The 15,530-nt window shown below is 37.0% G+C and overlaps 1 protein-coding gene across 3 annotated transcripts in view; it reads right to left on the reverse strand.

The window, feature by feature from the left end:
- Window positions 1-15,530, reverse strand: part of ZFYVE9 (zinc finger FYVE-type containing 9) — a 204,773-nt gene that overhangs the window by 60,219 nt on the left and 129,024 nt on the right. For all 3 annotated transcript variants that reach the window (XM_045291901.1, XM_004699425.2, XM_004699424.2), the window contains 2 exons: window positions 12,944-13,066; window positions 10,888-11,043 (listed from right to left, as the gene is read on the reverse strand). In XM_045291901.1, the coding sequence (XP_045147836.1) occupies window positions 10,888-11,043; window positions 12,944-13,066 (279 nt within the window). The remainder of the gene's footprint in view (window positions 1-10,887; window positions 11,044-12,943; window positions 13,067-15,530) is intronic.

The following is a 15,530-nucleotide window of genomic DNA, read 5'->3' on the forward strand; positions in this document are numbered from 1 at the left end:
TCAGTTTATCTTGAGGTTCAGTTGTGAAGATTTTAGTTTTATGTTGAGTTGTAATCTATATTGAAGGCTGCAGCCCTTGATCTTCAACAGCAAGAACTTCAAGTCCTCCTCACATTCAGCAAGCAAAGTTGTCATCTGAATTTCACAGGTTATTAATAAACCTCCCTCTAAACCTGATGCTGAATTATTTTTCATATAATCCAGATTCTGATTATTTGCTCAGCATGACTGAATATTTATGGTATGCTACATACCTTTCCTGATTTTAAACTATGCAGTATGCTTGTTCTGTTTGAATGATGGTTCTCGATCCATGTGCAAGTTGCCCAGGAACTCCCATTCTTCTCTATGTTTTCTAGAGTTGTTAAGATCATCTAAGCAGTTGAACGCTTTTACATAATCAAGAAAATGCAATTAAACATTTTTTCTGGTATTTTCTGCTTTGAGTCAAGATCCAATTGACGTCACCAATGATATCCCTTATTCTACATCCTCTTCTGAATCTGGCTTGAGTTTCTGCCAGCTCCTTGCCAATGTAGTGCTGCAATTGTTGTTGAATGATCTTCAGCTAAATTTTACTTACATATGATATTAACGACATTGTTAGATAATTTCCACATTCTATGGAGACACCTTTCTTTGAAATGGGTTCAAATATGGATCTCTTTCAGTTGGTTGGCCAGGTACCTGTCTTCCAAATTTCTTAGTATAAATTAGGGAGTGCTTCCAGTGCTTCAATGGCTTGTTGAAAGATTTCATTTGGTATTCTGTCAATTCCTGAAGCCTTGTTTTTGGCTAATGCCTTCAGGCAGTTTGGACTTCTTCCTGAGCACCATTGGTTCTTGATCATCTACGATCTCTTGAAATGACTGAACATCAACTAGTTCTTTTTTATACAGTAACTGTGCATTATTTCTTCCACCTTCTTTTGATGCTTCCTGCATATTTTAATGTTTTGTCCATTGGCCTAAATGTCTAGATCCTCCATCTAGTCTATACATTGATGAAGTTCCCCGAAGAACTCTCCACTCTTCATTGGAAGCCATGTCAAAACTGCAGTTGGGCATCCTTGAGGAACTCAAGTCATGCTCCTTTAAATGTTCTTTGAGTTTGGGGAAGAAAAGTTCTGAAAGGACAAGACAGGGCTAAAGGGTGGAGGTGGTATGGTTTCCAAAGAAAATTCTCATAGGACAGCCCTTGCTGCCCTTAAAGAATAAGCAGGTGCATTGTCATAATGGAAAAGAATTCCTTATTGTAACTTTCAGGGCCATTTTCTTAACAATGTCGTTTTAAATTTTCTTAAAATATCTTCATAATAAGAACTCATGATTGTCTTATATCCCTTCAGAAAATCTACCAAAATTATCCCTCTGGGATCCCAAAGTACAGTCATCATAACCTCTGAGCTGACCTCTCTGCCTTGAATTTAACTGGTCTTATAGATTCCCAATGGAAGTCACTGTTTTAATTGGATCTTTTTGGAAGACACTGTAAGGATACTTACACAAGTCTATTATTGCAAGAACTTGTTTTCTGCCATCCACTGAACACAGATATGATTCAACATGTTGTGCTTGGACTAAACCTGTTCATGAACTAGACCCCTAGTAGTAATACTTTTTAACTTACCCTCATATGCCTAAAAAAGGAAATTTCACTGTATACAAATTATACTTAAGTAAACCTGACTAAAAATAAAACACAGAAACAACGTTAGTAGTGGATTTCCAAAAATCAAGAATAAAAGAAAAATTGTAGAACAAAAGAGAAAAGACAAATAAACTACCTGTAAAAGAAAAACAATCAGATCACAGTAGATAACAGAAAACAATAAAGTAGTATCTTCAAAGGAAAAAAAGGCAAAAGAACAGAAAGACAGATCTTGCACCTCAGGACTTTAACAAATTATCTTGCAAAAGTGACGGCAAAGTTTTTTCTTTGTTTGTTTTTTAATTTAGACAGACAATGATTAGAGAAATTGACCAGCTATAGATCTTTATTAAGAGAAGAATTTCAGCTTCCTTTATGAAAAGAAATCTTGAGGAAATATTGGATATAAAAATACTGAGTCCAGATATAAAATAGGCTTGCAAATTTAATTAATATTTGAATGAAAACAAAAACATCATCATCATTATTATTTAACAAATACTAAATGACAGATGAAAATAGTAAGATTGGTGAGGGTACTGAATGAACATTCTAAGGTGTGTGACATGTTTGGAAAACACTGTGTAGTTAGTGGAATTCCCTGGAAGAGGACATCATGCTTGGAAAAGTACTAAACCAAAACTTAACCGTCACTGCGTTGTTTCTGACTCACAATGACTCTATATATAGAGTTTCCAAGGGTTTGCAAATGTTTATGAAAGCAGAGAGCCTCATCTTTTGAACTTCTGATCTTATAGTTAGCAGTCCAACACTTACTCAACATCAGGTCTTCCTTGGTAAAATATAGGGCCAGCAAAGAGGCAGACCCTCAACAAGAAGGATTGACTTAGTGGCTGTAACAATTGGCTCACTCATGGCAATGATTTTAAGAATTGCGTTAGACCAGGCAGTATTTTGTCCTGTCACTCATGGGATCACTATGTGTTTGAACCAACTCGACCGTACCTACCAACAAGGTGAAGTTCTAGGACCTTTAATTGTACAGTGGTCAAATGCTCAGCTGCTAACTGAAAGATTCTGGGTTTAACCCATAAACTGCTCTCTAGGAGAAAGATGTGGCAAACTGTTTCCATAAAAATTTCAGCCTCCAAAACCAACTGGGCAGTTCTCTGTTCTATACGGTTTTTATCATTAGAAATTAACTTACTGGCAAAAGAGCTTAGATGATACCAGTGTTTCATACGGGAATGATGTTGGCATAGTGGGTTATACTGGGTTACTTCTAATTGCAAGGTCAGAAGTTCGAAACCACCAGCCCTTCATGAAGAAAGATGAGACTTTCTACTCCTGTAAAGAATTAGTCTCCGAAAACCATAGGAGCAATTCTACCTTGTCCAATAGGGTCACTATGAGTCCATATCCACTCAATGGCAGTGGATTTGGTTTTCTTGAGTTTTTGGTGTTGCATGCCTTTCCCAATTCCCTTCCATTGAGTGGGAAGCACTCCATGATTAGGTTACTAAGCAGTTAACTTTGAGTTAAGAAAGAGACAGATTACTGTACTGTGGGAAACACCGAGGGAAATATGACAAGGACTATATTCCCTAACTTATTACAGAGGGAATCTGGAAAACTGGTATTCCACAGTAGGAAAGCCTCCACCTTTGTAAGTTAGGTAAAGTCCAAGTTAGGTAAAGTCCAAGTACGTTATGCCTAAAACACACGCTAGACAAAGTATATATAGCTGGTAAGTTAGGTAAAGACCAAGTAAATATCATTCCCATAGATTCTCCCCTTAACAGGTATGCTGCCTTAATGAACACATGATAGATTATATCTCTCTATAGAAGCATTATCCTTTTGTTCTCTCTTCCCTCTGTGACACCCAATCCTCCTTTTACCTTCCCCCAATGCAGGTAGTAGGTTTCCACACTTGTGAGCTCAGGGACCTTAATGTAGACACCATCCACCTTGTGATGCATGTAACTACTGAATATGCATGTCTCAAGGCTACCTATAAATGTCCCAAGATAGTAAAGGCTCGAGTGCACTTCTCACAGTTCTGCGTGGTCCATCAAGAGGAGCTGAGGTGAGCATGTGTTAACCTGGGTAGACTAGAGAAACAAAATTCATAGACACTCATTTTAAAAGAGAGAGTTTTATATAAAGGGTAAGTGTACATTAAGAAAGCATCCTAACCCACTGCTGTCCACACCCATAAATCTGACATTAGCCCATGTCTGACACTAATCTACAAACTCCTCCTTAACCTCACAAAACACAGCAATGATGCCGAATGCAGGAGGAAAGCTGGATCAGTGAGGGTGTAAGCATCTCAGTTCTGGCAGGGTTCTCCACGTGTCTTCTCCAGCACCCAGGGCTGTGTCAGTGTAGGTCCATGTGGCTTCTCCTGTCATTTAGTATTTGTTAAATAATAATGATGATGATGTTTTTGTTTTCATTCAAATATTAATTAAATTTGCAAGCCTATTTTATATCTGGACTCAGTATTTTTATATCCAATATTTCCTCAAGATTTCTTTTCATAAAGGAACATGGCACACAACCAGGAAATGTGCCATTCTAGTTGTACATGGGGTCACCATAGCAAACTAACTACATTCCGAGTCAGGGCTGACTCAGTGGCAAATAACAACAATCAGAGGAGAAAAACACACATACACACACACACCCTTCACAGGATTTATAACATGTTCCTTTGTATATGCGAAATAATTTTCTATGATACAGTATAAAGGATTTTCAGAAGACATTACTGCTCTCTGGAAGGATCATCAGTGAAGAGTTCATGGAGAAGGTGGCCTTTGAGTAAGACTTAAGAGAACTGAAATGACTCAGATAGTTGGGATGGCTGAGATAAAGAGAGGACCATGAGAATAGCCCATGAAGAGGGAAATCATAAAGACAAAAACCAAGAACAGTTCATTTGTCTATAGTGGAAGTATAGAAGACTTGCTGTGGGAAATGAGACCAGGTTATGCAGCACCAGCTCAAATAAACAACTGAATGTTGGTAACAGAGAATTTATAAAGGCAAAACAAAGTCAAAAAAGGTTGTTGTTGGTTTTTTTTGGAGGTGGGGAGGGTTTTGAACAAGAGAAAAAGACAACCAGAGACTAACTCCAATAAAAATAAATAATAATCTGGCAGATAGATATAAGTCCTATATCATTCAAATATATATGTTTGTAATGTTTATTTGCAAAAGGCAAGTTCAAACCTATTGTTTTGGAGGAAGAAGAGACGGATGATGAAGAAAAACAACATATAATCTGGAATCTTCTGCAGCACTGAAATTGAAGACACCCTGAACTGCTCTAGGATGTCGTTTCTCACAAATGACCTTTTTTTTCTCCTCATAAAGCAGAAACAACTTTAACATGATAATATGATAGATATGTAACCACAAGATTAAATAAGTATATACTCACACACATTATCATGAAATACATGATTTTTATTAATTCTCAAAAAATGGTAAAAAAAAAAAACTTTACTCAAAAACTGCTTAAGTTTTTTGAGTAATTTATGACCAGTGCTTCAAGCTCATAACTGCTCCATGTGAGAAAGGTATGGCGGTCTCCTTCCATAAAGATGAACACACCCTAAAAGTAGTTCTACCCGAACCTATAGCATTGCTATGAATTGGGACTGATTAGAAGGCAACAGGTTTTTGTTTTGCTTGGTTGTGTTTTAAGCAGTAAGTAAGTGAAAATATCCAAGGCATTCATAATCAGCAGAAATTGATGATACAATTTATTGACCCTGACTTTGGACCATTGTAGACACCTAAAATACTTTTCCACTTATTAACAAAATTGTAGTGAATAGTGACTATCTAAAAATAGCATTGTTAATAAAATACGCACAGCACATAGATATTATGGACATCTGCTGTGTAATTTCAACTGAACTGCTATATTATTAATATACTAGGGGTACCCCCAAAAAGCCTGGAATGTTCCCCTCAAAGTTACAAGTTTAAATTTTTTTCTAAAACAACCTTATCACCTTCAAATTATTCTCTATTACACTTAATACATTTGGCAAATGTGCAATTCCATTCTTGGAAACATTTTCCAAACTTATCTGCTCGGATGGCTGACAGCACTTCCCTTGTTTTTTTTTCTTCACCTCTTCTACATCACCAAATCACTGTCCTTTCATGTCCCTATTCATTTGCAGATGCAAAAGAAGTCTCCAGGAGGTGACCAGTGAGTAAGGTGGGTGGGACAAGAGAGGCATGTTGTTTTTCGCCAAAAAACTGAAATACTGAGATGGCTTTGTATTGTCATGTTGGCAAAACCAGTCCCCCTTCTGCCACAAATCAGGCCTTTTCTGTCGCACACATCAGCCTCCCCCCCTTTTTAAGACCATTTTATTGGGGGCTCTTACAGCTCCAACAATCCATACATCAATTTTATCAAGCACATTTGTACCTATGTTGCCATCATTATTTTCTAAACATTTACATTCTATTTGAGCCCTTGGTATCAGCTCCTCTTTTTACCCTCCCTCTCCCTCCCACCTTCATGACCCCTTGATGAGTTAAAAATTATTATTAATTTCCTATCTTACACCAACTGCCGTCTCCCTCCCCCGGTGGTTTCTTTCCCACTTCTATCCCAACCTTCCCCCTACCCTCCTGGGATCACTACTCCCATTTCTGCTCCTGAGGGGTTAATCTGAACTGGATTCCATGTGTCATGAGCTCTTATCTGTACCTATGTACACGCTCCAGTCTAGCCTGTAGTCAAAGGCAGGATTGAAGTCATGATAGTGGGGGGGTGAGGAAACCTCAAGGAATCAGAGGAATATTGTGTTTCATCAGTGCTATACTTCAACCTGGTTGACTCATCCCTTCCTTTCGTCCTTTCTGTGAGGGGATGTACTATTTCCTACAGATGGGTTTTAAGTTTCTGTTCCGACCCACCTCGTTCTCAACAATATGTTTATTTGTTTGATTTATGTCTTCTGATGATATCTGGCCTTTTTTGGTCACAAACTGTTATGCAATCTCTAAATAGAAAGCTTGATTAATAGTCTGACCTGGTGGAACAAACTCCAAATGCAATATTCCTTTCACATAAAAAAAACTAATGAGAATTGTTTTGATCGTTGATTTCACTTGAAGAGCTTTTTTTGTGAGGTGAAGATGGTGTCTTCCACTGATTTTATTGACATTTACTTTCAAGGTCATAAGAATAGCATCATGTCTCTTCACCAGTAATGACCTTGAGGAAAAAGTCTGGGTCGCTTTGGAGCTGATCTTTTAAAGCACAGCATATTTCCACTCAATGCTCTTTTTCCTAGTCAGTCAGAACCCAAGGCACAAATTTCGAAGTGATCCTTTTCATTCATTAATCTTCAGTTAAAATTCGCTGAACTGAGCTCAAGATAGTTTAGATAACTTCTCCATCTCTTCAATGGTCCTTTGTTGGTCTTCAAGAACAAGTTGCATGAATTTTGTCGACATTTTCGTCCTTTTGAGAAGTTGACAGACATCCACAATGAGCTTTGTCATCAATCGACATTTCACCTTTTTTGAAATGAGAAAACCACTTGTACACTTGAGTTTTTCCATAGTGCTGACTTTGTAAGCTGTGGTCAACATCACAACAGTTTCTGCAGCTATAACAAAAAACGAGGTTCAAGCGAAACTGCTTTTATAAAAAAACTTACTGTGATCAGTGATGCCTTTGGGTGCACTAATTCAGAGTGAGTTGCTCTATGCTCACCTAGCAGGAAAAAATGCATACTAAGAAAGCTCCACCCACCACCAGGATCTACATATAACCCCCTCCCTGGGAGATGGACAACAGAAAAGGGGGTGAAGGGAGACGTCAGAAGGTGTAAAACATGAAAAAAAAAAAAGTCTATAAATTATCAAGGGTTCGTGAAGGGGCAGGGAGGGAGGGGAAAATGAGTTGCTGATACCAAAGGCTCAAGTAGAAAGCAAATGTTTTGAGAATGATGATGGCAACAAGTGTACAAATGTGCTTGACACAATGGATGGATGTATGGATTGTGATAAGAGTTGTACAAGCTCCCAATAAAATGATTTTTTTTAAAAGATAGTTCTGCCTAGGAGAGCTTTTTTCCAGTTTTTATGGGTATCCCTCATATACACAGAAGTAATTGACACAAAGTGTAGAATATTGGTCTGGGAGTGTTAGTACCAATTCAACTATCCACCAGATCTGTGATATATAGGTCTCATTTTCTCATCTAAAATATGAGTTTGCACTATATGATCTAAAATCTTGTTCTAGTCCCAATAGTTTATGAGCTATGAAAATAATTTCCTATTCATAGAGAGACTCAATGTTTGTTTCTGAAATATTATTTACTGAGAGATACATAGAGTATATATATATGTCTCCATCCTATATTACATAGGATATTTAAGATGGCTTCGATCATAGATTGTTGTGAAATTCAACATAATGAACAAAGCACTCCTCTCCCACTGCTTCTCCAAATCTGCTGCTTTTCTATAACCCATCTCAATGCACAAGACCAACACCCACTCACGCAGGTGCCCAAGTCAGAAATCTTACATCAAGTCCTATTGAGATGAATCATTGCTATCTTTCAGATCTTTCCAACAGTCTGTTCTCACTGCTACTGGCTTAATTTAAGCCCTGACAACTTCTTAATTTCTGCTGATTCTTGAAATAATATTTAAAACTATATATCTCAGTGAAGTGCAATTTCAATGCAATAGAGTCCACTGATTTTTAGTGTATCATGAGTTTTGGCAAACACCCATGAATTACTATCACAATTATGATATAGAACCTGTATGTCATCCCAGAAAGTTCCCTTACTCCACTGCAGGTTATTACAACTCCTGCACGCCCACTTCATCCAATCAAGCGGTGATGTCATTTCTGTCACTACAAGTTCATTTTGTCTGTCTCAGAGACAGTGCATATACAGAATCGTGTAATGTGTACTTTTTTCTCTGCTGGGCTTCTTTTGCTCAGTATAATGTCTGTAAGATTCATTCAAGTTGTGTGCCTAAGTAGTTTGTTCATTCTTATTATTAAGCAGTGTTCTAGTGTCCGAATACAATAAATTTTCTCATCTACTGCAATAGCTTCATAACTGGTCTCCTTGCCTTCAGTCTCAGGACTTCAGTTCATTCTTTAAATTGCTTCTAGAGCCACCTTCCTAAAATGCACATCTTATTATGCCACTCACCTTCTTAAATTCTTTCCATGGTTCCCCATTGCCTACGAAGAAAAGACAAACTTCTACTCATGAATCGCCCATGCCCTACTCCTCGACAACCTTTCAAATCCAACATGAACACGCAATTACACAACGCCATTTCTCTGTTTACAGTTTTTACATATGAATTCAGTCAAACTGAAGAGAAAAGTGAAGGTTTCAGGTCATTTCGGGAACTAAGGTCAGGTCCAGTTATATGGCCTGGAGGCTCTGGATGACAGCATAAATGCTGAAATGTACTTCACGGGTACCATGTGGTCGGTTTCCACTGCATCGCCTTGCCCTTATGTAAAAGCATGCCTAAATTATCATAGTCTAATTAAGACATAAAAGCATAATCTGCATGTGTATATGCTCTATTCACATATCAATGCAATTTTGTATCTTGTTTTCTACTTATAACCTTTTTTCCATATTATATTCTTTTCATAAACTTTTTTTAATGCCTAAAACACACACTAGACAAAGTATATATAGCTGATAGGTCTAATACAAACTTTTCACCTGTAGCGAGACATTTAAGTTAGTTCTAAATTTTTGTGTTAAATTTAGAATAATGCTGCAATAAACACTTTCATGTACAAAAGTACATGTTATATTTTGGATAATTTCTTAGGGATAGAATCTCACAAAGGGAATTACTGTGCTGGGAAGGTATCAATAATTGATGGTTTCAATAATTTTATAAATTATTATTAAATAATACATGAAAACCCAGTTTTAGAACCCTGTTGATCCTCACCTCACTGTTTAAGGCTTGTTTCTCAGAGACAATTCTTTTAGTAGTCACTTATTTTAGTTTCTATACTTAAATTACTTTTTCCCTATTTATTAAATACAGATTTCCCCCCCAGATAATATCTATTGACTCTCTGTCACAATAAATGAGAATTCAGCTTAACTACACCCCTCTTAACTCCTCTGTTAAATCATGGGAAGGGAGATTAAATAATATCAAATAATACATTTAAACATACACAGTTCATTATTCATAAATCATATATTCAATAAACAAACAAGGGGGATCCAAAAACTTTGGGGAAAGTTCCATTATCTTTCCATTCTATTTTTCCACAAAATTTTTGAAGGCCCCTTGTACTCCCAGTGCTTTTGTAGACATGAGTGCAGAGCACTGAAAGTCTCCCTGAGGTCAACAAGCCCCGTGTTGGTGAAGATTTCATAACAAATAACTACTGTGAATGAGGAGAACCAATTAATGGTCTTTCCTTTCCTCTCAAACTTCAGACAACATCCCTTTACATAGCCCTAGCCTTCCCCAACTTCTGTAGCTGTACCTTACTTTTACAGTGTTACAATGAATAACTTTTATATTTTAAAAACATAATGAAGTCTTTGACAGTTGTTTCTTAAAGTTAAAAAAAACTCTTAATGAATGTCCACTTTATGCTTATATGAATAGTAACTGAATAATACAGTAATAAATTGCTTCTTTCTACTAGTACCATTGTCATGACCCTAATCCAAACCCCAAATCCACCGCCATCAAGTCAATTCCTCATCTATCTCCTGAGGAGTAGCTGGTGGGATTAAACCACTGCCCTCATGTTTAGTCCAAAACTTACCTGGTAGTGCCATCAGGACTCCAGTAAAATAACAACAGCCATACCAGGTAAAGTAATAATTTTTATAATTTCCTCAAACCATGACAAGATCTAATTTGTCAAGAATATCAAAGTCCATTGTTATGCTTCCAAATTTAAGGCTAGCATTTTATACCTCACAGTGACCCCATAGGACAGAGTAGAATTGCCCCCTAAAGTCACCATGGTTGTGATCTTTATGAAAGGTGAATGCTAGGTCTTTCTCCTGCAGAGCGGTTGGTGGATTTGAAATCACCCGTCTATCCCTTAACCACTACATCACCAGAGCACCTTAAGGTCACTGAGTTAGATAGAACGGACTTGATTGCAACAGGGTTAACAAAATTTTGTGTCTGAGTCCAAAAAATTATTTACATTCGTTAGGAGTACAGAGTCATACAAAGTCATAACATTCCCACCTGCCAGGGCATCCCGATAAAGCTGCACAAAATGATTAAAGATGTCCTTTGGCAAGCACTTCTCATCTGGTAGACATTGGAGGAGAATGACTATCTCAGACTGACCCACCGCATGCATTCCCTTGGTAGTGAAACACCAGCATTTCCTGTTCACATCTAGAGACAAAAACATGCACAAAAATTTATATTGCCAAACAGCCAAGAATATAGATCACATGAAGTCTGTGTAATTCAACTATCAATACTCCAAAAACTATTATAGAAAAGAAAACATAAAACATAAAAAAATGAAACATGCCCATGCTACTGGTATGCTAGATAAACAACTGGAAGGAAAATAAAAGATGTGATAGTGAAAGAAAAATGCATTTAAAACTGCTATTATTCAAAGGTATAATTGTTAAAAGAAACAATATTCTATTAGTAAGATAGAATTAAAGTATGTATCCTAGGCTATAATGATGATAGGGTATAATGTCGTATTTTTGAAAAAACATCATTTTCCCAGGGAAATAAGAAATAATTACTTATGCAAGATCAGGAAGACACACACATACAACTTCACAACATGATCAAGTTTGGCTTCAGGTTGTAATGAAATAGATTTTCATACATATTTATTAAATTTAAGCTCTGAGACAGACTCTGGCTATTTATAGTCTTTTCTGGGGGGAAATGATAGCTCATCTGCCATCTAATTTTATTTGGTTTCATGGTTTAAAAAGTGGTGAAAGGACGGCTTTTCTAGACAACCTTCACTTTAAGGGTCCGTAGAGCCCAAGAGTACAAGCTACATAGTTAGTGAAAAACAATGTTCAATTTTAAAAATAATTCCAGTAAAATTACAATTATCACTATGTAAATCTAAAGTAGTCTCGGTGGTGCAGAGGTTAAGGCAGTCTGCATCTGTAAAGATGTGCAGCCTCAGAAAACTAACACTTGAGAAATGCTCATGTATGGACCTAGAAAGATGCATTCCTACTGTATTAAGGTGGTCTACACTTCCTACAAAGGAATTTAAGGTTGGATATTTTTAAAGTATCTACCACTTGTCTTTCAGTTTGTTGTTCTGTGGTGGCTTGTGTGTTGCTGTAATGTTCAAAGGATCACTGTGAATAGGAACCTACCTCATGGCACCTAATGGAAACCCGGTAGTAAAGGTGGCAAGTATTTAACTGGCCAAACACACAAAGATGTGATTAGCCAGTAAATCAGTATTTGTTGATCAAACACACAAAGATGATTAGCCATTAAATCTATACTTCATCCCTATAGACTGTTTAAGTAAGTAGTTTATAGATAGTTTATTGATGTTTCTGGATTCCAAGTTATTCTTAAATATGAATACAATGTGAACAGGACTGTCCCTCAGAGTTTCTTCCTCCATCCGAAGTTAATTGCATTCTGTTTTCCAATACCACATTAGAAAGCAGAATCAGAATTCTAGATTATTGCCTTCTTATTCTGATGTCCAAGAAACTATTAGCACTAAGAACTGAGAAGTAACTTCTATATCTTAATTTATAATATACTGGAGCTTTACCATGTATTAATCTACTAGCATAGAAACTAATCCTCCTGGATAATTTACCAATAACCAGTTAACTCTGGTGATGAGGTGTGACTTAATATATTCATTATAGGAAGGACCTAACTTAGATCAGTTCAAATTGTTCGGCATTCTTTCTACATTTATTTTTCTTTCTCTTTCTACATTTTAAAAAATTCTATAATTTTGTTTTTATTGGAAATTAGGTGGGGGTTTACATTTCAGATCATCAACTTTGTAGTCAACAGTTTAAACTACTAACCAACCTGTTTGGCTTTCTTACATGGAGCATTCACTTACCTCACTGACATAGGAGTTTTAGTTAGTCACATAGTTGTCCCCTGGGCATATTATTTTATATAAACCAATTCTGCAGTACTCTGTTTTAAAAAAGATTTGCGCTGGTACAAAACTCTTGTGTGTAATCAATTTAAAAGCTGTATTTACAGTCCTTAAATCAGAAATACTCTTTGATTTTTTTAAGAAGTAAATAAAATTCTAACTTACAATTTACAATTTTGACCATGGACAATAAATTTGCATTTAAAACAAATACAAGTGGGTCCGGACCACCATCCTCCAATTGCTGCATTACTGAAATCTGTGATGGTCTCTCTTCCACAGCATAATCTGTACAGGGAGAAAACAATGCAGGAGATAGGTAAAAAGGTCAGACCAAGAGAGGTCTACTGGAGAAATGGGTTGATTAAAGAAACAACAATTGATTTATAAGCCCTGATTGTGCCAGCTGTACCAGCTGTGTTAATAGTGTTCCCTTTCACCCTCAAAATTGACCAAATTGGATGAACTTATGTAAGAGGTTGTGGTAGCTACATAATCTTGTGTTGACTTGAGGATATTAAGAGTGAAGGGGGGGAGTCTAACCTGTCAATCAGGTCACAGCCTGATGATGATCCCTTTAAGACATGGCCTTCTCATGAGGATTCTGGGAACTTCCTCTCTTTTTCCCTGGAGGTGAACCAAACATTCTCTCTCTGCTTCACCTTCCTGTTGAGGAGACTCTCTCTTACACACATATATGAGTGTCTATAGATTTGTTTTTCTGGTCAACCCAGAATAACACAGAGGTCTACTTACAGACTTCTCCTACATCCCAAAATGATGTGTACATAGTCTAATGGTAACTCTTTCATTAATAAAACTTCTCCATTTCTCTGTCAAAACAAGAACATTTTACATGTTCTAACATTTAAGAACAATATTTAAAATAGTCCATGAAAACAAAATGATAATACTAGTTAACCCTGGAAAGGGGTCAAAGGGCTAAGGCAGGATCCTAGATTTTATTCAAATCTTTTTATACTGTTTGAGATTTTTTTTCCAATAAAAAAAATAACATTAAAAAAATGCTCCCAGAAAATGTACTTAAATTATCCTAAGTGACTAATCTTTCTAACCAGTGATTTATCATCAAAGTCACTGATAAATTATACTTCAGATTATGAACAAGGAAAATAATGCTCAAACATTATGAATATAGTGTGCTACATTCAGTCACTTCAGGCTGAATAATGGTGGTTGTCTCTGCTCAAAGTTAAATTTACATATAATAATCATATAGAATCTAAAGATATGGAAAAATAACTGAAAATATACAAGTAGCATGTTGTTTGGTTGTTTTTATGAATGAGGAAAGTCAAAAGGTGTTGCTAGTAGGGTACTAGTTCATACATGGAGGGGGTTTATTCCAAACAAAATGTGCTTAAATATGTCTGTGATCAGTGAACGCATAGCTGCAGTCAAGTTCCCTCCATAACACACTTATTTTAATCTCATCTCACTCGCTGTCAACAAGTAGATGCAAACTATAGTGACTGTAGAAGTGTCTCTGTGAGTTTCTGAGATTGTTACTGTTACTCTTTAGGGTGTCTTTAAAAAAAGTTACAATCAAAACTGGCATTCGAGGTAGAAAGGTCAGCTTTGAAAGTTATGTCATCTGTGTTTGGGAATTTCAAAGGAGTAATCTTAATAAATTTTCTCAAAGGACACAGGATGATCATGGAGTCTTATTATGAAGAAGTTTAAAGAAAATGGAAAAGTGCATTGACGAGAAAAGGCCAAGGAAGTTGACAAATGAGGAATTTTTTCCCCCATCACAACTGTGTTAGCCTGGATAGACTAGAGAGACAAATCTGTAGAAACTCATATATGTATGAGAGTGTTTTCTATAAAGGGTAAGTGTACATTAAGTAAGCATCCCAACCCAATACTGTCCAAGCCCATAAATCCAACAATTAGCCCATATGTCCGACACCAATCTACAGCGTCCTCCTCAATCTCACAAAACACAGGCAATATGCCGACTGCAGGAGAAAAGTCAAATCACTGAGTGTGTAAGCATCTCAGCGCTGGCAGGGGTCTCCACACGACTGCTCCAGCACCCAGGGCTGCATCAGAGTAGGTCCATGTGGCTTCTCCTCAGGGATGTCCTGCAGGAAGTGAGCCTTGTCAGCCGAGGCAGGGAACTGGCTAAGGCAGCTTCACCCGGGTCCAACCATCAGAGAGCAAGAGACCGAGAACTAGAAAGGCGAGGCTCACTGACCCATTTATCTCTCTGCCCTTCAATTAACGTGTGTTTATTGGCCAGGTTGGCACAATAAACCTTAACTCACAACAATGCACCTGTTCAGTCTTCAGAGAGCAAATTCAATGAGAGTTCTGTCAGGAAATCTTATCCCATCTACCCTACATCCATGAGCTTGCCCTTTCAGATTCTTTTTTGTTCCCCAAACATAAAAAAATGTAGTTCAGAGGAACATGATTTGAGCCCTTCACACATGACAAAACTGCCATTTTCATGCGGTGTAAATCAGAGTGCAGAGTTCTTTAGGGAAGGATTACAGAGATGGAAACACTCTTGTCATAAATTAGAAGCCTAAGTGGAGGGTAGGAGGAGAAATTATGGCTTCAAATGTTGACATTTTGTTTAATGAAGGTTGCTATTATTTTGTAGCAATACCTTTAGACTCATCCTTGTAGAATGCATCATTGAGGGGCAGCCAGGTAGAACAAACACTATTTCCCACTGACCACGGAAAACTAACTAACTGAGTTAGTTAATTGTGCCAACCTG

This window comes from Echinops telfairi, unplaced genomic scaffold, assembly GCF_000313985.2.
Source record: "Echinops telfairi isolate 266 unplaced genomic scaffold, ASM31398v2 ScPeMD7_443;HRSCAF=831, whole genome shotgun sequence".
NCBI lineage: Eukaryota > Metazoa > Chordata > Mammalia > Afrosoricida > Tenrecidae > Echinops > Echinops telfairi.